At 35.1% G+C, this 23,437-nt stretch overlaps 1 protein-coding gene across 3 annotated transcripts in view; it reads left to right on the forward strand.

Annotated features, from left to right (window-relative positions):
* LOC149787381 (serine/threonine-protein phosphatase 4 regulatory subunit 1-like) overlaps positions 1-23,437 on the forward strand; it is a 103,763-nt gene that overhangs the window by 60,643 nt on the left and 19,683 nt on the right. For all 3 annotated transcript variants that reach the window (XM_089977967.1, XM_089977969.1, XM_089977968.1), the window contains exons 15-16: positions 6,650-6,811; positions 10,610-10,710. In XM_089977967.1, the coding sequence (XP_089834093.1) occupies positions 6,650-6,811; positions 10,610-10,710 (263 nt within the window). The remainder of the gene's footprint in view (positions 1-6,649; positions 6,812-10,609; positions 10,711-23,437) is intronic.

Here is a 23,437-nt window from a genome sequence, read left to right on the forward strand (position 1 = left end):
CGTAAGGAAGAATGCTGGTGATTGGGGGTCAAAAGTCGAAGGTTAAGGTGTCAGATTGAAAGAAGATAAATAATTTTCAGACAGTAACATTAGTTCTACATCACATTCCTGCCCCAAACTTTGTGGACAGCTTGCTTTAAGGTAATGATGGAGGCTGTTGATTTTAGGGCAAGTCTGACTGAAAGAAGAAAACAGTAATGTGCACAAAGTTCATTTGTCTGCATACAGGACTATCAAATATGTAGTTGGTGTGTAATGAGCAATTCATGGTACTCTACTCTTCACAAGGATCATTTATCTATAAATGAAACAAATTTCTTGAGCATGACACCAATGGAGTAAGAGAAATCAGAAACAAACCTGATTGAATATGCCTTCATACTGTGATAATTACAATGGTTTTATGAATAACTAAATTATTTGAATGTCAAATAAATGTGATAGGTTCAGAGGGAGAGAGGAGTGAGGGAGAATGAGACAGAAAGTTTATTATTACACTTGATTGTTGCCAGGTAACTGCCTTAGTGATGTTTAATTTGTCACAGAAATCCAAAGCTAATTGTATAAGATTCATTTATTGTCATAGTTCTTTTTGCAAATCATATCCTGAAACTGAAATGCTACATGTAAACTTTAAATCAGAAAAGATAATTTGTTTTATTGCTGTATGTAGTTTTGTTGGGGAAGGAGTATGTAATATTTTAGGAACTATGAATAATTAATAAAATATATGTACAGTAATTATGGTCAGTATATATGTTTCTTTTTTCCTTCTAAAACCAGTTTGGCTTTTGAAAATTGCCACCCACCCACTTTTTATTGACAGCAATGTTTGTCTCATGATTTTTTTAATACTATATAATAATATGTGGTTGGTTCTAAAGGAAAATTATGTTAATCTGACATCCAATATGTAAAGTAATTTGTTATTACTGTTCCTGAAAGAATGATGTCATTGACATTGGGTTTCGCTGAAGTGCGTGTTATTTGTCCTGGATGAAGATGGAAAAGATCTGACCACAATGTCTGTGCTATTGTGAAGCAGTTTGAAAACCGGCCCTAATTGATCATGGGGCAGGTCATCAGTCAATGTATTAATTTTGCACCTGATTGTGCTCAGGAACAGTGACTTGTACATTTACATGGCATATACAGTTAAATCTTTGCAGATTTTGCTTTTTGTTGTTTCTCAGTAAACCAGTTGAAAACATACTAGGGCTGTTTCAGGGTCAAAAAGTCATGGCCGATGTTTTACCTGTGATGGCTTGTGATCATGACAACACTGACCAATATAAATGGATATTTATCAAACCTAGTTTTATGGATGTATCTGAAAAAAAAAATGATGCCAATTTGGTAGATTTGGCTTTTTACCTCACCTAGCTGTATGGCTATGGTATGGTCCTGCTTGTATTGTCTGTCTTGGGTTATTTGTCATCGATTGCTTGTTGCCACTCAGGAGTCTATATTTCTGATCCAATGTCAATCTCAAAACCATGGACGAATTCGATAGTAAGCAAATCTGCAGATGTTGACAAGTTGATCTTGCACTGGATTGGATGCCTTTGTTACCACTCTGGAGGTCTTATTTCCGATCTGATTTTGATGAAACTTGAAATAAAGGCTTGTATTATCACTATGTTATGAGGTAATGTTGTACTTAAATGGTTGTCCCTGTTACTACTTTGCGGACTAGATTTCTTAAATGATTTTAATCAAAATTGGAACATCATCTTATATTGAGATATTGAGTGAGATTGTTGCATAGAAAATGTGGTGATTTTAAATGTGATTTGCTGTGCTGGTTATCAATTCATGAGACTATTTCTAATCTGGTTTTGTTCGGACTTTGTAAATAGGCTTAAATCACCAAGATCTTGAAGTATGATTATATTCAAAATCCAGGCATAATAATGAGCTAATTTTGCACCAGATTTTGTGTTTCTGGACTTTTTTTTTTTTTTTTTCTGATAGAAATGGATTTGTATGATAAAGATCATGAATGGCTGATTACAGGTAAGAGACTGCATATCAAGTATGCCTTTATCTTTAGAAGAAATTTTATCAGGATTTGGTAAAATAGGCAAAATCAATATAATATATAGTTCAATACATCATAAACATAGAATTCTTGCAATGCTACACAAGCCTGCAAAGTGAAATGGTCAGCTGTTATGCTATGCAAACCATATAGTGATACTTGGCCCTCTTGTTCACAAAAATATTATTTTCAGGATAAACCAGATTTAATATGTAGATATACCTTGACAATTTCAATGATTTTCTGTCCATGATGCCATATTCAAACTTGGCTATTGCAGATGTTTGTATTGCACGTATCTAGTGAACATATCAACTTAAACAGAAGAAAATATTTTATTTTAACCAAATTAAAAGTACATGCGAGTTTCAAAGGAATATCAAAACTTGTGAGAGAAAAGTAAAGATAAAAGGATGGAAGAAGCAGTTGTGTGATTTCCTTTAAATTCTTTTAGGTCTGGAGAACATCAATCACTTAGAGGGACTTTTCTTACCTTATCTTTCAAGTTAAAACAGTCTTGTGGCAGCTGTTTGACTTCAGAGATTTCCCTGGCATATTGAACCCATGTTTCTTAAGTCATGCTCAAGATTTGGGGAGCATCTTTCTCCTGGTCACACTTCTTGTCTGCTTTTACAGGATCAATGTTGGACTTGAACAGACCTGCCAACCCTTACACGTCAACCATAAATCTTACTGAAATGACCTTTAAGTTTGGGCTTTCACGGAATAATACCAAAATGTTGTGCATGTAATTGCTGTCAATTCAGGGTACTGGCTTGTCCCAGTTTGATCCAGAGCTGGGGTTCACAATAGATCCATAAAGTTGATATGGGAACTAGGCCGTCAGGAGTACCTTGGACAGTTTAAACTACTTGTATATTTTTCTTGCAAAATGTCTGCACAATTAAGCTTGATTCTAATGTTCTAGAAAATGGCATCAAACAAGAACATGTTCAAGGCAAAAGTTTCTTCAACAGTCAGCACAGAAGTGTAAAATAGAATAGCAGGAAAGTCAACAATTTACATTCATTTGACATCATGTCCTGTTGATAACAATATATCTAATGGCTGGAGAGTTAATTACTGTTGTAGTGTGAAATTGAGAAAACGCCAAAGAAAAGTTAGAAGTTGTGACATGGCAAGAAGCTGTGGAGTTATTGAATTGCAGTTTCTGATACTGTACTAGAGGTATTTAAAACCCTAATGCCGCCATTAAATGCAGAAAGTTGTATGTGACAGATCATCTGAATAGTACTGAATCTTGAAAGGTATTGGGTTCCATTAAAACTAGATAATATAGACGTTTCATCACATTACAAGCCATGCAATTTCTCCCTTGAACTGAAAAAAGGGGCCATTTTTCATCTGTATGAATTGATCTGAATTTGATCAGTGACACCCGTGGGTGAACCATTTTCAGCCGAAATATGGAACACAAGATTTGATGATGCCACCGTCATAAATATAAGAAGCTCACACCACAATTTAGCTCTTGAAAGCATTCCAGTGCCCTAGCTGATCACCTATATTCACCATAGTCTTATTTGTATCTATTGCATGCTTTATCTTCAGCCTGGTTTTAAAAGTGGGCCAGTCTAAATATCTTCATTCTGTCTCTAATCAATTTGTGTGCCACATGCAAACATTGTTATTAGATCAGTTATTAATGGAATTTGCAAAATGTACCACATCATTTCTTTTGGGTCACTCCCGAAAAAGAATGAAAGTACGCGAGACTTTGTTGACTGAATTAAGGGGTGGCACCTCTCAATTCTAAATTGAACATTTTAACGTCATTTTAATCTTATTGATTATTTTAAAAAAAACAGTTTATGTCAGATGGTTTGATCCCTGGCAGTCATACCAAAGACTTAAAAAATGGTACTAACAGCTGCCTCTCTTGGCGCTCAGCATTAAGAGGTTAATGTTAGGACTGGTCGGCCTGGTGTCAGGATAATGTGACTGAGTGGGACATCATGTTACATGTCTGCGGCATGATGCCCCAGTGCTGGACATCACTATAAACTGCCACACTGCAGACATCATAGCAATGTGACTGAAAAATTGCAGAAACTATGTTAAAAATCAAAATCACATACACACACACACATCAGATGGCTTTTTTTTTAACAAATCATTTCCTTATTTTGAAACTTGAGTTAAATTGAAAGTATAGTGAAATTATGGTAAGTGGCAATATTGGGGATGCAAGGTACAAGTGAACACAATGTTTGCCTTCACTGCATTGGTCTCGGATCACTCTTCTGCTTCTCAAATATGTTTTCCAAGTGGAAAATAGCAGTAAATAATTTACTACACCTTACTCGTGCTTTTGGCATAAACATTAGGCTTTTTTTTCCCCTGACAAATCGGGTTTTATGCTAGCCTGTATATAGATCACACTTTTTAGTACATTAACCGATGCGGCCCCGATCCTGTCTGTAGGCGTGATGAGGCTGTACCCTACTTCCAAGCTCTGCAGCATCAAGGTCATTTAAGATACACCAACGTGGGTGGTATTAAAAAAAAGCAGACAGATACAGCTCTAAAATGATATCAAATAATCTGGAAGTTCTAGTTGTACTACAAAATACAGTGAGAAAAACCTCATGTTTTGGACCTGGTTTTTTTTTCACCCAAAATTCGCTCGAGATCGGAATGTGATTTTGTGTTTGGATTTTAAACCTTTTGGCCTCAGATCTAAGGCATACTGGTCTTAACTGCACACAGACAGGTGAACCTTTGCAAAAACTAGGATAAGGTGGGCATTTGGAATAAATTGCGGTCTCCATACAAAAATGATGGGTCCATTAAGCAAAAAAAACAAACAAAAAAAAACAACTTTTACCCTTCTGCTCATGCGCAAGCAAAATAACCAATGGAAAATGATGTTTCTAATACAACTAGGCATTAGTCTCATGGAAAATCTGTTGAAAGCCGATGTATTACGATGTATTCCGAAATAGCCCCCCAAATGTCTTTCCTATGCACATTTCAGGCAAAAACGACAAAAACCTCTGGGGCTGAATGAGTTAAGAAATAAAAATAAAACAATAAAAAGTTTTTTTTCTTCACTTTTATTACCATCTCTTTAATTCCACTTACATACATTTGAAAACCATTCTTGAAAGATGACAGCATGCGTAAGAATAGCACAAGAGTACTTATTTGCTATTTATAGCTATTGGAAATGACCCATTTCCCAAAAAACAGATGGGTTTCTTCCGATATGGACTTTGCCTCACCGATTCATTATATTGATAGGCTACTTGGTAGAGCAATCTATACTTTTTAAAGAAATTGGTGCCAGATATTACGTTAAATGCTTTACAGTGCAAGTTGAGGATGTTATGTGACGGAAAATGTTGGAGCATATGGATCTTTTCAAACTTCAAAACCTGTCAGATTAGAAAAACGACAAATCAACACTGCTTTACAAAGTTTAAAAGAAGAATACGAGTGTAATGTCATACATCACTCTGAGAACCTGCCCATGATATGGCAAAATATCAATTCATGATTATTCAGTGAAAGTTACACTTGTAGAGTAGTTGGAGTGATTGCTAAATATAAATAATTTTTCAGTATATTTTGTGTTTGTATTCTGGCTCTATTCCATATGGATTTTGCACTTGGTGACAAGAATTTTGACCAGCTGCAGAACCAGGTTATTCGTAATTTTTTTAATATCTTTTTCATATATGCTGTACTTCTAATATATAGATTATACTTTTTACACCAAATTATGCGTTTTTGCCACCTCTCGTGGGGTTGGCATGTATGCTTATTGCAAATTGGTCCAACTTAATCAAAAATTACTTAAAAGGTCTTGTTAGGGTTGGCATGTTTATTTCAGTACTTGGGCAAAATTACTTCATGGTCTAGTCTAATAGGGTGAAGGAAGTATGGGAAGTTCCATAATTTATGATATACAAGCTTTTTACCTTATCCTTCTGGTTTTGCATGTTTTCTTGTTTAAAAGACTGATGAAATGCTATTAAAAGTAAGTAAAAGTATTCAAACTTTTTGAAATTAGTTTCACCACAGTTGCATTGAGTTGATGTTCTAAAAAAATTGGCAATCTCAAAATGGGTTACAATACAACAAAAAATATTGACAGCTGTTGTACAAGTCTTCTTATGCTTGTAGGTTGGAAAAACTGATTAACGATTGCTTTTATTAGTAATGGACCTGGATACATACACTGAGTTGAAATTCACTTAAGATTAAAATTTAAAAATTAAGTTTTTAATAGATTTTGTTTTCTTCCAATGATCAAGTGTTTTTTTTTAAAGGGGGAGCTCTTTAGAGATCATTGGAATTTCTTGCATTGATCATCCGATTACTACAGATCAAAAACTGCTTTTTTAATTTTACACCTACTCTTGAATGGAAAATTGAACAAAAAAGATGATGGTTGGAACGGTGTGAAATCAAGGCACGGTGAAGTGAATTTTTTAGACATGTTTACACAAAATGTCAGACTTGATTACATTTTTTTCACCCAAATTGCTCCATAGTATGGACCCTGATTGTTAGCATGTTATTACTTATTTATTTTATTGTGAGTTGCTTGAATTATTCCTAAATGTGATTTCATTTCTGCAGTGGAAAGTAAGGCGGACTTTGGCATTCTCCATCCATGAGCTGGCTGTGATCCTTGGGGATGCCATTACAAGGAGGGACCTTGTACCTGTCTTTGATGGATTTCTTAAAGATCTTGATGAAGTCCGAATTGGAATTCTTAGGCATCTGGCTGATTTTCTCAAGGTAAATGTTATATAATGGCAGCGATTGTAAAAAATCAAGACTCATATATATATATATATATCTATCTATCTCTCATTTAATTGTTTCACTACTAATAGGGACTGGCTAGTGTATTATCAAGCAGCAATGCACAGACTTCTGTTGTTTGTTATTGGGAAGCTTTTTACATAATCCTTTTTTTCCCCACCGAATCATGTCTTGTCACCTGTTCATGGATTGATGTTTTTCAGGTATTTAAAAAAAAAAGAAATAAAATGCTGCTGTCATTTATGTTATTAACTCTTAAATCTTACAGATCATATTAACATAGCTGCCAGCCGTCACAATTTTCAGGGTTAGAAGTGGACCTCTAAAACCTCAAAAAAATCTAAAATTTAATTTTGACCTTCGAAACCTTAAAGCCTTAAAAACAAGGAAACCTAATTTAAAAACAAAAAAGAAGTTTGGAGAAACAAATTTGAATGGCTCTACCCTGAGTCCCCACACAAATGCTTTTTTTAGACATGGTTATTCAGTTGACTAGCCTAGCAGGCAAGAACTTGTGCAAATTTCTTAGCACTTGCAGGTTTATGTTTTTTATTAATTTTCACTTCATTTTCATTTTATTTAGAAACAAAATCAAGCATACTTTATCAAATATTTATAAATGTTGTGCTCACCATGGAGGTAATCTTCAAACTGGTTTGTGTCTTTGACTGTAAACAAAATTTTACAGCCATGAAAAAACAGAAGAAAAAAAAACCTGTAATTTAAAATTGGAGTTCACTTCTAACCCTGAATTTTTGTCTGAATTTCATGGCTTTCAAAAGCGATACATGGGTTTACTCAACATGCAGGAAACAACAACAACAAGCCCCCCCCAAACTAATTCCCAAATTCTTTGCTTAAATCAGGAATAAAATGATCTTTATCTTATCAAGTGCTTGTCGTGATATCAGCAGTGGTGCTGATAACGGTCCCATATTGCTAAATACAATATTGGTAGAACTATATTCAGTTGGTACAGTTTGCCAAGTAGCAGGCATTTTAAAGCAGTTCACTCTATATTTTTATATGTACACGGCAACTGTAAATTCTTTAAACACTCAACAAAATAAGATTTTCAAAGAATTTGATTAAGATAGACTATTTTTTATGGATATGTGTTGTTTGAAGTACTCGTGAACATTGTGCCTGAAACCATGGATGAAATTTGGTGGAATTGCTGAACATATAGGTCATTTAATTGAAGACACACGAGTTGCCAGCCAATCCAGTATGGAATTTTAAAGAAAGAAAATATAATAGGCTATTTTAAGATCAAACAGTGGTGGCTATTTTTGGAATAGGCTATTGTAGGAATTTATGAGATACTGAAAAGATTATTGTTACGGGGTACAAAAGTTGCAAACAATAACATCCAACACAAAGTATATTCCCAGCCAATTTTTAATGTTCACCCAAGCTAGGGCTCAAGAGGACTGCTCTTTACAGAGAACAATTCTTTAGTTTTACACCAGGGCAATAGTTTATGAAAACAACAGTGATGACAAATGCAGACTCCAACTCCTATGGGTCAGAATCTTTATCAGTATCAGATGTGAACTAGGTAGAATTTGTTTCTAACATTACCATATCTGACCGCTTACAATCCGTTAAACTAAAACTACTATGTACACCACTGTCTCTTGTCTTAATGATAATCAATATTTATACAAATAAATTGGAGGGAAATGTTGAGCATTAATATGATGGCAACATTTATATATCGTATTTTATGGATATTTGCTTAGCACAGACCAGTTCAAGTCTGCCACAGCATCATATCATGACAAATAGCACATAAGAACAAGCAAAGTTTGTACATATCAATATATTGGAATGCAGATATGTTTGTACACGTGTAAAGTGTAAATAATGTGTTTTAGGTTTACTTTGGGATTTCCATATACACTACTATCAAAGTGGATGTGACTTGTGTTGTATATTTTTTCCCCCACTAACTATTTTCAGAATTCACTAATTACTTTGGCCTCTGATTTTAATTCCACTCGATTGGGAGCAGGTCTGTACTTGGTTGGTCCTGAATGAAACTGTTGCCAGTTGTGTATCCAATATGGCTGTCACAGTGAATGTCTTGAAAATCTCGTTGTCACTACTCCAATGAATGGATGATTATTATGATGGAGTGTTCACCCAGCTGATGTCTGATATGTATACCATAGCAGCTAATTTGAAAATCTCTTTATTGCTGAGATAGTTTCAACATTGAACAATTAAACGGAAAAGGAAGAAATGATTTTGAGTTCCTGGAATAAGCCCCTTAAAAGAAATCTTGCTTATAGATTGGCACCCCCCCCCCCCTTTCAACTTTAAGTGGGGACAGTGTTCAAATTTGCTTAATCTTAGAGGCAATCCTGCATAAGGTATTGTTGCATAATCACCTCATAAAACATATTAGTTGTAATAAACCTCAGGTGCAGTACACAGATGCTTCTTTTTGCATGGTAGTCTGAACCTTCCTCCAACTGGCAGTCTTAGACGAGACTACCCTCAGATTATGATATAATCTTTGCAAGAGAAATACCCTAGCTCAGTTGTTCCCAACCTTTTTGAGTATGAGGACCCCTTAGTAACTTAAAAATATTTTTTTGACTTCCATATGCTATTAGTTGTTCTTAGTCCAACGAATCTGTGAATTTGCAGACCCTTTGGAATAACCCTGCGGCCCACAGGTTGTGAACTACTGCCCTACCTCACAGCATATCCTGTTGGGACCATGTGGTCCTTACAAAGTGGTCTCTGCATCAGTCAGTAGCAGAGATATTTTTTCAGCTGTGATGGAGACCAAATTTTGGATATGTTTGTTGCAAAACTGATGCCAGATTAGAAGACCTGGGCAGTGGACATATTCAGTCTGAAATGGGAACATCTGTATTAATAATCACTTGAGGTTTTACAGAATAATCACTTGAGGTTTTATAGAATAATCACTTGAGGTTTTCATTGTGTAACGAATGCCACATCTTGGTTCATCCTGTTGGTTTTCATGTCGATCCTATGATCGTGATTAAGCAATATCCTGTTTTTTGATAGAAGAGTCCAGGAGATTGAAGAGGGAGTTGCAGTTGTAGCATGGGTGTATGCGTGTCTCATACTTAACTACCCAGATTCTTCTCTTTAATGATTGTCTCTAATCAAATGATTGATTTGCTAAGACTGGTTTTTGAGCAAGCCAACCAACTGCATTACCCAGGCCTGGAGGCATCTACCTTCCATGCTTACAATGCCAGGTGGAGAATGTAAAGTATCCTAGTGATTTGCACATGGTTATTAGGCAGATTTGTGCGAGATGAGCAATTTCAGACTTAACTTGGGCTTCCTCTTAATGTCACATTCAGTATGAGGTACATCATGAAATGTTAAAAATGCAGAAAAGTCACATGATATTAAAATTATTATGCAGTTTACATCTTTAGCAACATGTGAAATACAGATTATAGACCATAAGAAACAGAGCTTAGAAAGACTGGAGAACCAGAAGGAAAAAAATCTGATGTTGTATTGGAGATTATAATGACAAAGACAAGTTATGAAATGGTGTAAAAAGTTCATTCTCCTTAACTGGACAAATATATGCAGAATGTTTAATATGACATAATTAGCAAATTGTAATAAAAGACATTGAATGCACCATAAACATAACCTGATAATCTGTCTCGTTATGCAATTAAGGATTGATGTATTTTCTTTTCCAGTTGTGGAAGTTTGTTAAATAAGGTAGCAACTACAGTATACATCAAAATATTTTTTTTTCAGTTGTTACAACCCAACACAAGGCGGCAATACCTCATTAAAGTGCAAGACTTCATGAATGTTGACAATCAGAGAAATTGGAGGTTTAGACTAGAGCTTGCAGAGTAAGTCTTGAAGTGCTGACGGTATTATAATGTTAATTTAGTTTCATTTGGTATGGTTTAGTATTTTGCAGCACCGGAGCACATGATGGCTTTACTGTGCCAAAGCAATTGGAGTAAAGTGTCCAGTGCTGGGAACACCAGGTAACCAACCCTGGCTGATCCAATGGTAGAATTTGAACCTGCACCCTTCTAGTTGCAAACACGGGCACACTAACCACTGATCCACAGTGGATTCATCTTTTTGTTTTTGGTTATTGTATTTATGTTTACAATGTACACCCAAATGTGAACAGCATTGACCAAGATATACCTTCAAATAATGTATCGGCAGATCAGGGTCTTTACTATTTGCATAAAATACAAATTCATTGATGTTCTGGCCCATTATGCAAAACTGCATCTCGTTCACACATAAGAGCCAACGTTATTTGCTAACAATGCTTGAGATGATGAAAAAAATGCGCAGTTTTATGTTGAAGCGCATTGGCTGCTGCAATTCATTTTATAGTCCTCCATCTAAGATTTAGTTTGAAAGAAATCATAGCCGACACTGATGCCAGTGTACTCAACTAGGTAGTAAAATAAAATTCTCTTTATTGCCCTAAATTTATTTTTAGAAAAGGGTAGTTAAGAGCAATGAGACAGAATGCTAAGAAAATAAGATTGATTCATATACTTTTGTTGTAGTTGTTGTTGCAAGGCTGGATCTTTACATTATTAGCTCTACTTGTCATTAACCAGAAGAGCTTATGGGATGGCCTGTTGTCCATCCATCCATCCATCTTCTGTCTCCAGTAACACAAGCTTATGGGATGGCCTGTTGTCCATCCATCTATCATCTGTCTCCATAACACAATCTTATGGGATGGCCTGTTGTCCATCCATCTATCATCTGTCTCCAGTAACACAAGAATGTTGTCACTGTTTCTAAGCTTAAAGAAAGTTTGTTGTGAAACACGCACGCATTCATTCCAAGGTCTATTTAGTTCTTTAAAAAAAAAAAGAACCATTTGGATGTCCAATATGGCAGCCACACTGGCCGTCTTGAAAATCTAATTAATGTCACTCTGCCTGAAAGGATGGTCAGATGAACATGGATTTATGCTCGAAGACTTCTTCTAATGTCCAGTTGGTCTAAAATGAAAATCATGGCATCTGACAAGCTTTAAGGTCACTATAGGGGGCCTCTTTTAAAATCGTGTTATAGCTATTCAGAGATAGTTTCAGAACTCTGCTTAAAAAGAAGAAATGGTCTTGTCTTTATGCCTGGAAATTCTTTTGGCCAGTATAACATCAGTCCTTTCAACCTTTTAATTGGTACCAAATGACCAGTAATATGTTGATGTGCTGTTAAACCTTATATTTTATTATGGATGTTTTAGAATTAATTGGTACCAAATGACCATTAATATGCAGATGTGCTGTTGAACCCTATACTTTATTATGGATGTTTTAGAATTGTCATAAAAATATATTAAGGAAAGGTCATGTAAAAATGAAAAAAAGAAAACCCATCCAAAATCAGAATTATTTAGGAAATTGTCCATGCTACTGAGCATATCTGATGTCTGTCTGTAGAGTCCAGAGTTCTGCTTCTACAGATATTGCTCTGAAAAGTAATACCCAATTTTTCTGTAGAAGTTGAAACAAAACACTTTAAACAATTGACATTTTCTGTGACCTGCTCTGAATGTTGATGAAGGTGAGATGAAATATGTGCCATGTTGTTGTTTTTATTGTGTGGATTGGTGGTAATAAACTCAGTGCTGCACTTTGAACAAAGAGGATTTTAAAACATTTGTTAATTTTTGTAGAGCCTATCTCTAGCTGAGAGCAAGCTAAATGAGGAAGTATACTAGGAGACAGACCTGCTAACCTGTATGAATGAATTGATTGTCAGCCTTACTGAAAATGACCTTTAAAATTATGGACTTAATAGCAAAATAATATGAAAGGCTGATCTTGGATATCATATGCAGATACTCTTTTGCCCAGGAGTGATCCTGCTTCAGATTTCAAGCAAGATCCAGTGGAATCGATTAGGGAAATAGGCTAACTTCACGGGGGTACCCCAAACATTTGAATCGACCCATATTTTTCATGCAAAATGCCAACACGATCTTGCAGCTACTTATAGTATCTCTCAGAATGTCGATTAACAAGTGAAAACCTCTTGAAGACCAAAGGAACTATCACTTGTAAAAAGTTAAAACAACCAGCAGAGAAGTATAAAACGTAATATTCAGATTATTGGAACAAAAGCAGGAAATGCAACAGTCATTTTTATTGGATATTGTCATGTTGAGTTGAGTATGTCCTGTGGAGGTAGAAATTACTGCCATCACCATGTGCCCCCCACCTCATCGAGTTGAGAGATTGAAGAAGCCATTGTGCTTCATGTTTGGAACTGCAGTTCTGAAACTGCTGGAGGTAATTAAGTTCCAACTGTACTTTACAAAATTTTTGCTTGTACATAATGTTTGCCTTGACTACATCAGAACATGGTTTTGAACTTTTAATTTGGCATGTTTTCCAAGTCAACAGTAGGTGTACAAAATATTTTATTGCACAATATTGAAAATTTGTTTGACTTGGCGTTCTAAGAAAGGTGCCCAGCAGGCTGAGTGGTTTGAGGTGCTTGCTTTTACATATCACTGACATTCTTGCCTCCTGCTTGGGTTAAAGTCTGGGGCTCAGCTAACAGGTATGTGAGAAATTTTTTCCAGTAGATTCCTGTGATTCTTCCTAGGGTTATTATGGATTTCTCCCTCCAGCAGATAACAACTTGAGGGAAAAATATCAGCTGATTTACTTAAAAAGCCATATTAGGTTCGGTAGGCCTGGGAAACAATACAAGTGAAATAAATGCCATCGAACCATGCAGATCTTGCTTCAACATACTGTTGACTTTGCCTTGCCACTCGCCAACTCAGCAATATTATGCTCAAAATTATTGACTTTTATGTGGTTTATCGATTATGCAGATTTTCTAGACATGCGCTTGAAAATGAACTTTTTTGATGCAAGTTAAATTTCATGTTTGTCATTCCCCAAATGCTAATGCAGGATCTTCACGGAAGTTTCCGGGCAGAAGCTAGGAAATAAACTCATCCAACATCAGAACTATGTTGATAAAATTATTTATGGATATTGTCCAGGCCACTTCTTAAAAATTTGATATTTGCCTAGTCCAGAGTTTTCTGATATTTTAACTTGGTACCAGATGTCCATTATTGTTCTGAAAAAATTCTAAGTCATGAATGTGTTGCTATACCAGTAGCCATGAATGAGTTGGTGTATCACAGTGATATAATCCATAGCGTCCTTTGAATGAATTCACAATAATCCCAAAGTAATGTTTAGTCCAAAATGTCGATGAGCACTTTGTTATTCTAGTGAATAATTTAAGAAACATCTCTCCAGTTATATCAGAACAAAACTAAGAGTGATTACACAAAGACTGATATTAAAATAGGAACGCATAATTGTTTACTTGTTCTTCCTTATATGCAAACTGTCACCAGACTTGTGAGACAACAAAATGCCCTGGACTTGGGTCATTTCCAATGGAAATTTCCATCAAATTTATTAACAGGGGCAGGTCAGCAAATAAACTGACAAAAATCACATAAAGGGCAGAACCAATGTCCTGAACTCAGATCCAAGTGAACATTGTTTACAGATAATCATTATTTTAAAGTAGAATCAACAAAAATTAGCTATGTAATATGTTTACTAATGACCTTTATACAATCTACAATAATAGACAAAAGTTAATATATGTACAGTATAGATGTACATAGCATTAAACACCCCTAAGACTTCACTGCCACTGCCTGTTTTTCCATATTGATCTAATTTTTACATTTAATTGGAACAGTTATGGTTTTGTGCAATTCTTCATTATTATAGTTTTAGAACTTTGCTTTTTATTTAACACCAGATGTCCTTTACTGTTCTGGGGTACAATTAAATCCTACTAATACTTCCTCAAAATATATACCTTTTTATGGTGTATTGGTTATGTAAGTTTTCTATATAGGCATAAATAAATAGAAATATTCTTGGAAATGAAATGTTTTTACAATTTGAATGACTTACTTTGCTGTAAATTATGGCTCTTATACTGAATTTTCTGCCAGATATGCACATATGAACTTCTTGGATGTGGCTGAAATTTCATGTTTGTCATCTCCCAAATGTTAATGATGTATCTTCATAGAAATGTCCAGACAGAAAACTAGGAAAGAAACCCAACCAACAGCAGAACAATGATGACAAATTTATTTATGGAAAGTGTCCAGGCCTCTGATCAAATTTGATGTCTCTTGAGTCCTGAGTTCTGCTGATATTGTAACTTTGCACTCTGGAGCAATACCAGATTTCTTTAGAAGTTGATAGAAAACATACAAGACCACCCTCTCTTCTGTCCTGCTTTGAATGTAAAATAGCGGGAGACTTAAGAGATACCAGGTCATTTATGTTTCTGCCCATCAACAGTAATCAACTCCTCTATATTGCACTGTTAACAAACAGGATTTTAAAAACATTCTTAAATACTGGTAGAGCCAGCACCAAGCTGAAAGCAAGGTAATGTCAGGAATTATGCTAGGGGACTACTTGGGTGAAATAGCTGCCTTTTTAGTATTTGCAATATTTATGTAAACACACTTTAGACTGCCTACTCATCAATATTTGATCATATTTTTACATTTATTTAGAAGGGTTAATTTTTGTATGCCTCTATTATTACAGTTTTAGCACTTTGTATATGGCACCAGATATCCATGATTGTGCTGAGATGCTGTTAAATGTCTCTACATCCATACTTTCTTAAAATATTGACTTTTTTAAATGTTTTTTTTGGTTTATGCAGGTTGTGTATATAGGCTTCAATAAGCAAAAATGTGTTTGAAAATAAACTGTTTTTGCAAATTTAATGACTTCTGTTGCTGTCAATTATGGATCTTCTGATGAATTTAATGACTTCTGTCGCTGTCAATTATGGATCTTCTGATGAATTTAATGACTTCTGTCGCTGTCAATTATGGATCTTCTGATGAATTTAATGACTTCTGTCGCTGTCAATTATGGATCTTCTGATGAATTTAACGACTTCTGTCGCTGTCAATTATGGATCTTCTGATGAATTTTCTGCCAAAATATGAATGCATGAACCCCTTGGATAAAAGTGAAGTTTGTCATCCCCCAAATGCTAATGCTGTATCTAAATAGAAATTTCCAGACAGAAAGCTAGGAAATAAACCCATCCAACAGCAGAACAATGATGACAAATTTATTTATGGAAAGTGTCCAGGCCTCTGATCAAATTTGATGTCTGTTGAGTCCTGAGTTCTGATGATATTGTAACTTTGCTCTGGCAAAGTTTTCTTGACAGCGTGATGGAAAACATGAAGGACAACCATTTTTTCTGTCCTGATTTGAATGTTGAATAAGACTTTAAAGATACCAGGCCATTGTCCATTATCAATGGTAATAAGATCCTACATGTTGCTCTGTTGACTCTTTTTTTTTTACATTTTTGTAGAGCATGCACAAGTTGACTTTTTATATGGTTTATTGGTTGTGCAGATTGCGTATATTGGCAGAAATAAGTAGAAATATGCTTAAAAATTAACTGTTTTCGCCAGTTTAAGTAGCTTCTATTGCTGTAAATTATGGCTCTTGCAACAAATTTCCTGCCAAATATGCATACATGAACTTCTTGCATGTGACTGAAATTTCATGTTTGTCATCTCCCAAATGTTAATCTGTATCATCATCAGAAGTTTCCAGACAGAAAGCTAGGAAATAAACCCATCCAACAGCAGAACAATGATGATAAATTTATTTATGGAAAGTGTCCAGGCCTCTGATCAAATTTGATGTCTGTTGAGTCCTGAGTTCAGCTGTTATTGTAACTTTACTTTCTGGAGCAATACCAGATTTCTTTAGAAGTTGATAGAAAACATACAAGACCACCCTCACTTCTGTCCTGCCTTGAATGTTGAATAGGCTGAGACTAAAGAGATGCCCGGTTTCTTTAGAAGTTGATAGAAAACATACAAGACCACCCTCACTTCTGTCCTGCTTTGAAATGTTGAATAGGCTGAGACTAAAGAGATGCCCGGTTTCTTCAGAAGTTGATAGAAAACATACAAGACCACCCTCACTTCTGTCCTGCTTTGAAGTTTGAATAGGATGAGACTAAAGAGATACCAGGTCATTTATGTTGCTGTCCATCAACAGTAATAAACTCCTATATATTGCGCTGTTAACAAATAGGATTTTAAATACATTCTTAAATATTGATAGAGCCAGCACCAGCTGAAATCAAGGCAATGTTGGGAATTATGCTAGGGGACTATTTGGGTGAAATAGCTGCCTTTAGTATTTGCAATATTTATGTAAACATATTTTAGACTGCCTACTTGTCAATATTTGATCATATATTTACATTTACATATATTTAGAAGGGTTAGCTTTTGTATGCCTCTATTATTACAGTTTAAGCACTTTGTATAAATTCACCAGATATCCATGATTGTGCTGAGATGCTGTTAAATGCCTCTATATCTATACTTTCTTAAAATATTGACTTTTTTATGGTTTTTTGGTGCTTGAAGATAAACTGTTTTTGCAAATTTAATGACTTCTGTCGCTGTCAATTATGGATCTTCTGATGAATTTCCTGCCAAAATATGAATGCATGAACCCCTTGGATAAGAGTGAAGTTAGTCATCCCCCAAATGCTAATGATGTATCTTTATAGAAATGTCCAGACAGAAAGCTAGGAAAGAAACCCATCCAACAGCAGAACAATGATGACAAATTTATTTATGGAAAGTGTCCAGGCCTCTGATCAAATTTGATGTCTGTTGAGTCCTGAGTTCTACTGATATTGTAACTTTGCTCCGGGAAGCAAGACCAAAGTTTTCTTGACAGAGTCATGGAAAACATGAAGGACAACCATTTTTTCTGTCCTGATTTGAATGTTGAATAAGATGAGACTTTAAATATACCAGGTCGTTGGTGTTTATGTCCATTATCAACGGTAATAAAATCCTACAAGTTGCTATGTTGACTTTTCTTACATTTTTGTAGAGCATGCACCAAGTTGAGAGCAAGACTGTGTCGGGAATTAAGTTAGGGGATGATGTGGGTGAAATAACTGTCTTTTGACTTGGCAATATTTGCTTAAAAACACTTTAAACTGCCTGCTCAATATTTGATCTTATTTTTACGAATATTTAGAAGGGTTAATTTTGCGTGTGCAAATCTTCATTATTGCAAGTTTTAGAGCTTTGCTTTTGTTTGGTACCAGATGTTCATTATTGTGCTGAAGTGCTGTTAAATGTTACTAGAAATCCATCGGGTTGCTCAAAATATTGACTTTTATATGGTTTATTGGTTGTGCAAGTTGCATATATTGGCATAAATAAGTAGAAATATGCTTAAAAATTAACTGTTTTTTTCAATTTAAATAGCTTCTATTGCTGTAAATTATGGCTCTTGCAACAAATTTCCTGCCAAATATGCATACATGAACTTCTTGCATGTGACTGAAATTTCATGTTTGTCATCTCCCAAATGCTAATCTGTATCATCATAAAAGTTTCCAGACAGAAAGCTAGGAAAGAAACCCATCCAACAGCAGAACAATGATGACAAATTTATTTATGGAAAGTGTCCAGGCCTCTGATCAAATTTGATGTCTGTTGAGTCCTGAGTTCTGATGATATTGTAACTTTGCTCTGGCAAAGTTTTCTTGACAGCGTGATGGAAAACATGAAGGACAACCATTTTTTCTGTCCTGATTTGAATGTTGAATAAGACTTTAAAGATACCAGGTCATTGGTGTTTGTGTCCATTATCAACGGTAATAAGATCCTACATGTTGCTGTGTTGACTTATTTTTTACACATTTTTGTAGAGCATGCACAAGTTGACTTTTATGTGGCTTATTGGTTGTGCAGATTGCGTATATATACAGAAATAAGTAGAAATATGGTTAAAAATTAACTGTTTTTGCAAATTTAAGTAGCTTCTATTGCTGTAAATTATGGCTCTTGCAACAAATTTCCTGCCAAATATGCATACATGAACTTCTTGCATGTAACTTAAATTTCATGTTTGTCATCTCCCAAATGCTAATCAGTATCATTATAAAAGTTTCCAGACAGAAAACTAGGAAAGAAACCCATCCAACAGCAGAACAATGATGACAAATTTATTTATTAAAGTGTCCAGGCCTCTGATCAAATTTGATGTCTGTTGAGTCCTGAGTTCAGCTGATATTGTAACTTTGCTTTCTGAAGCAATACCAGATTTCTTTAGAAGTTGATAGAAAACATACAAGACCACCCTCACTTCTGTCCTGCTTTGAATGTTGAATAGGCTGAGACTAAAGAGATGCCCGGTTTCTTTAGAAGTTGATAGAAAACATACAAGACCACCCTCACTTCTGTCCTGCTTTGAAGTTTGAATAGGATGAGACTAAAGAGATACCAGGTCATTTATGTTGCTGTCCATCAACAGTAAAAAAACAGTAAAAAAACTCCTATATATTGCGCTGTTAACAAATAGGATTTTAAATACATTCTTAAATATTGATAGAGCCAGCACCAACTGAAATCAAGGCAATGTTGGGAATTATGCTAGGGGACTATTTGGGTGAAATAGCTGCCTTTAGTATTTGCAGTATTTATGTAAACATACTTTAGACTGCCTACTCGTCAATATTTGATCATATTTTTACATTTATTTAGAAGGGTTAACTTTTGTATGCCTCAATTATTACAGTTTAAGCACTTTGTATATGGCACCAGATATCCATAAAAGTGCTGAGATGCTGTTAAATGCCTCTATGTCTATACTTTCTTAAAATATTGACTTTTTTATGGTTTTTTGGTGCTTGAAGATAAACTGTTTTTGCAAATTTAATGACTTCTGTCGCTGTCAATTATGGATCTTCTGATGAATTTCCTGCCAAAATATGAATGCATGAACCCCTTGGATAAGAGTGAAGTTAGTCATCCCCCAAATGCTAATGCTGTATCTTCATAGAAATGTCCAGACAGAAAGCTAGGAAAGAAACCCATCCAACAGCAGAACAATGATGATAAAATTTATGGAAGTGTCCAGGCCTCTGATCAAATTTGATGTCTGTTGAGTCCTGAGTTCTACTGATATTGTAACTTTGCTCCGGGAAGCAAGACCAAAGTTTTCTTGACAGAGTCATGGAAAACATGAAGGACAGCCATTTTTTCTGTCCTGATTTGAATGTTGAATAAGATGAGACTTTAAATATACCAGGTCGTTGGTGTTTATGTCCATTATCAACGGTAATAAAATCCTACATGTTGCTCTGTTGACTTTTCTTACATTTTTTGTAGAGCATGCACCAAGTTGAGAGCAAGACTGTGTCGGGAATTAAGTTAGGGGATGATGTGGGTGAAATAACTGTCTTTTGACTTGGCAATATTTGCTTAAAAACACTTTAATATTTAATATTTGATCTTATTTTTTCAATATTTAGAAGGGTTAATTTTGCGTGTGCAAATCTTCATTATTGCAAGTTTTAGAGCTTTGCTTTTATTTGGTGCTAGATGTTCATTATTGTGCTGAGGTGCTGTTAAATGTTACTAGAAATCCATACTTGCTCAAAATATTGACTTTTATGTGGTTTATTGGTTATGCAAATTGCATATATTGGCATAAATAAGTAGAAATATGCTTAAAAATTAACTGTTTTTTCCAATTTAAATAGTTTCTGTTGCTGTAAATTATGGCTCTTGCACGTTTTTTAAATTTCATGTTTGTCATCCTCCAAATGCTAATGATGTATCTTCATACAAATTTCCAGACATAAAACTAGGAAATAAACCCATCCAACAGCAGAACAATGATGATAAAATTATTTATGGAAAGTGTCCAGGCCTCTGATCAAATTTGATGTCTGTTGAGTCCTGAGTTCTGCTGATATTGTAACCTTGCTTTGTGAATCGTAAGAACCTTTTTATTTGGGAGGTAATGCAAAACAATCACAATTTTTGTTACCTGCTTAATTGATTAAGGTGAGACTGAAATATTTGATCTTTATGTCCAATAGTCGTCAATAATGACATATGCATAACTGTGGAAAAGATTTTCACATAACTGTGGAAAAGATTTTCAAAACAGTTTGTTGATTCTGTGTAAGAATTGGGAGTAGAGTCGGTTGGTTGAAATTGCTGCCATTAGACCCTGCAAATATTGTTCCCATCTCCACCCTCACTCCCCACCCCTTTTATTATTCAGCTCAAAATAGCAACTTTTTGTAGTTTATTAGGTCTTTTGTTCATCGACTGGAAATGTTTATGTGATTGCCTTTTGTTCCATGTCTGGCATCTGGTAGCAAAATTACAGACTTCATTGATGCAGTTGTCAACTTTTATATATATATATATATATATATATATAAGATTTATTTAAATCATTCGTTACCTATTTAATATTAATGGGGGTGGGTGATGAAAAACATTCATTGGTGCACATAAATGTATATGAAAACTGGCAAATTTTGAGTGTAAATAGAATACATGTATTCACCAGTCACCAGCCAGTCCAGTTGAATCCATCATGGAAAATCCATCTAAAATTAGCACAAATCAGCTTAATTTCTGAAATTGTTTTGTTAGGTCCATTCAAATCCTAATACTTTTTTCTTGCTAAAACACTTGAAGTAACTTTTCATGAAACATTCGCATATGCTTGATATGTCCAAAGGGTCCGAATTTTTTTTACCAACAATACAGTGTTGTGAGTTTATGAAAAATCTTGTATCTCAGCTTGTAATTTACTTTAACTGAACAGTCATATAGATCAAAATAATGGCCCTGCAGTGTGTTTGAGATTAACATTTGAACAGTTGTGTATAATTGTCTGGAGTCATTCTCAGAAAGAGAGAGTAAAGAATAAATAAAATGAGCCAGTGCTAATTCAGATTTTATTTATAAATATGACTTTGCACTATAGCAGAGGAAAAAACTAGGAGTTGTATGTTTGTGTATAGCTATCTGCATTTAGGACTGAAATTAAAATGGAGGGGAAGAGATGTGGCAATGGCTCTAGCATCTTTGTGTATTAAAAAAAAATCGGCTCACTTCACAGAATCCATAGTCAGCTTCCGATGTCGGCTTGCTTTGCAATAAAATAACTTTTGTATTGATATCCTTTACAAAAAAAGTAACCAAAGTCGGCTTCTGAGATCGGCCTGCTTTGTAATAAAAATAACTTTTTGTCTTTGATGTCCTGTCGATAGGTTCAAAGAAAGAGTTAACTGCTTGCTGCCAGTCGAGTTTATTCACCACCAGGGCTTCTATGTGCTTGGTATAGTAACGATAATTATGTAACCTGAGCTGGTGAAAAGATGCACTCAACTTGCACTCAAGGTTGTTTGTGTAATTAAGTCCACTGTTGGCAGGAATGAACATGCTACAACATTGTAAATATTTCATATTTTGACTAAGGTGTTAAGATGCCACTTTGTTTCTGTAATTAAGTCTAAATATTTCATATGTTGCTACGTAAATAAATACGATTTTCAAAACTTTTAAAAATTTGTATAGCCTCAATTAAACAGCAAATCATATCCAAAATTAAACTAGGGGCAGATTGGATGTAAAATTGCCTTTAAAGCCTGCATTTTTTCAGCACCTTATTCCTCCCCACCAGCAAGCAAAACAACTTCTGTTTGTATGTGTGTGTGTGTGTGTGTAAGATTTGAATTTTTAACATAGCTTTAACAGTTTTTCATCCATATTGCTTTGATATCTGCAGTGTGGCAGTTTATAGTGATGTCTAGCACTGGGGCTTCATGCCGCATACATGTAGCATCATGTCACACACTAGGCTGACCAGTCCTAACACTCTTAATGCTGAGTGCCTAGCAAGGCAGCTGTTGGTACCATTTTTATAAGCCTTTTGTATGACTAGGTCAGGGTTCAAACCTGCAACCTCCCACATCCAAGGCAGTTGCGCTAACCATTAGGTCACCAGAGCAGTCTTGTTCGTGTGCAACATTTTAATACCAAATATGGATATGTGAAATTCTTTGAAGTGGGTGAAATTCCAAGCTTTCTTCCAGCCCTGAAATGGTGATGCTGAATTTTTGGCACTGAAGTCGGTGAAAGAAAAGAATGTATTGTCGCCCGCCTTAGTGAGAAAAAGAGCTGGAAATGTCATATCCACATTTACTTTCATCTGTCCATTTGTTTTTGCTTTTCTCTGTGGCTTAAAAGCCATTTGAGATCAAGGGATGAAACTTTGTATGCTTCAACATCATCACTTAAAGGTGTCGCGTACCACATTGGGCTCCTATCTTCCAGGCCATAGTCACGGCTCGCTATTTTATGTTTTTTCCTTCACACTTTCCTTTCTTTACAACTTTAATACCATTTTAAGATTGTCTGAAACTTTGTATAATTATACATCCCTAGATGCGTCATGTGTCACAAAAGGGATCTTGTATGCAAGGTCTTGGTCACAGCTCAACATTTCTATTGTCCATCTCTTTACTCTAACTTGACCATTGGAGATCAAGGTATATAACTGTATAAACTTGAATGTCACCATAAGAAAATATTTCAGACACCATGGTAGGTCTGTTTAGAAGATCGAGGTCATAGTTTGATATTTTAAGTTTTTCGTCTTTCCTTCCAAATTTAGTAGAGTATATTGAGATTAG

The sequence above is a fragment of the Sinohyriopsis cumingii genome, chromosome 12 (genome assembly GCF_028554795.1).
Source record: "Sinohyriopsis cumingii isolate HCF-2022 chromosome 12, ASM2855479v2, whole genome shotgun sequence".
Lineage (NCBI taxonomy): Eukaryota > Metazoa > Mollusca > Bivalvia > Unionida > Unionidae > Sinohyriopsis > Sinohyriopsis cumingii.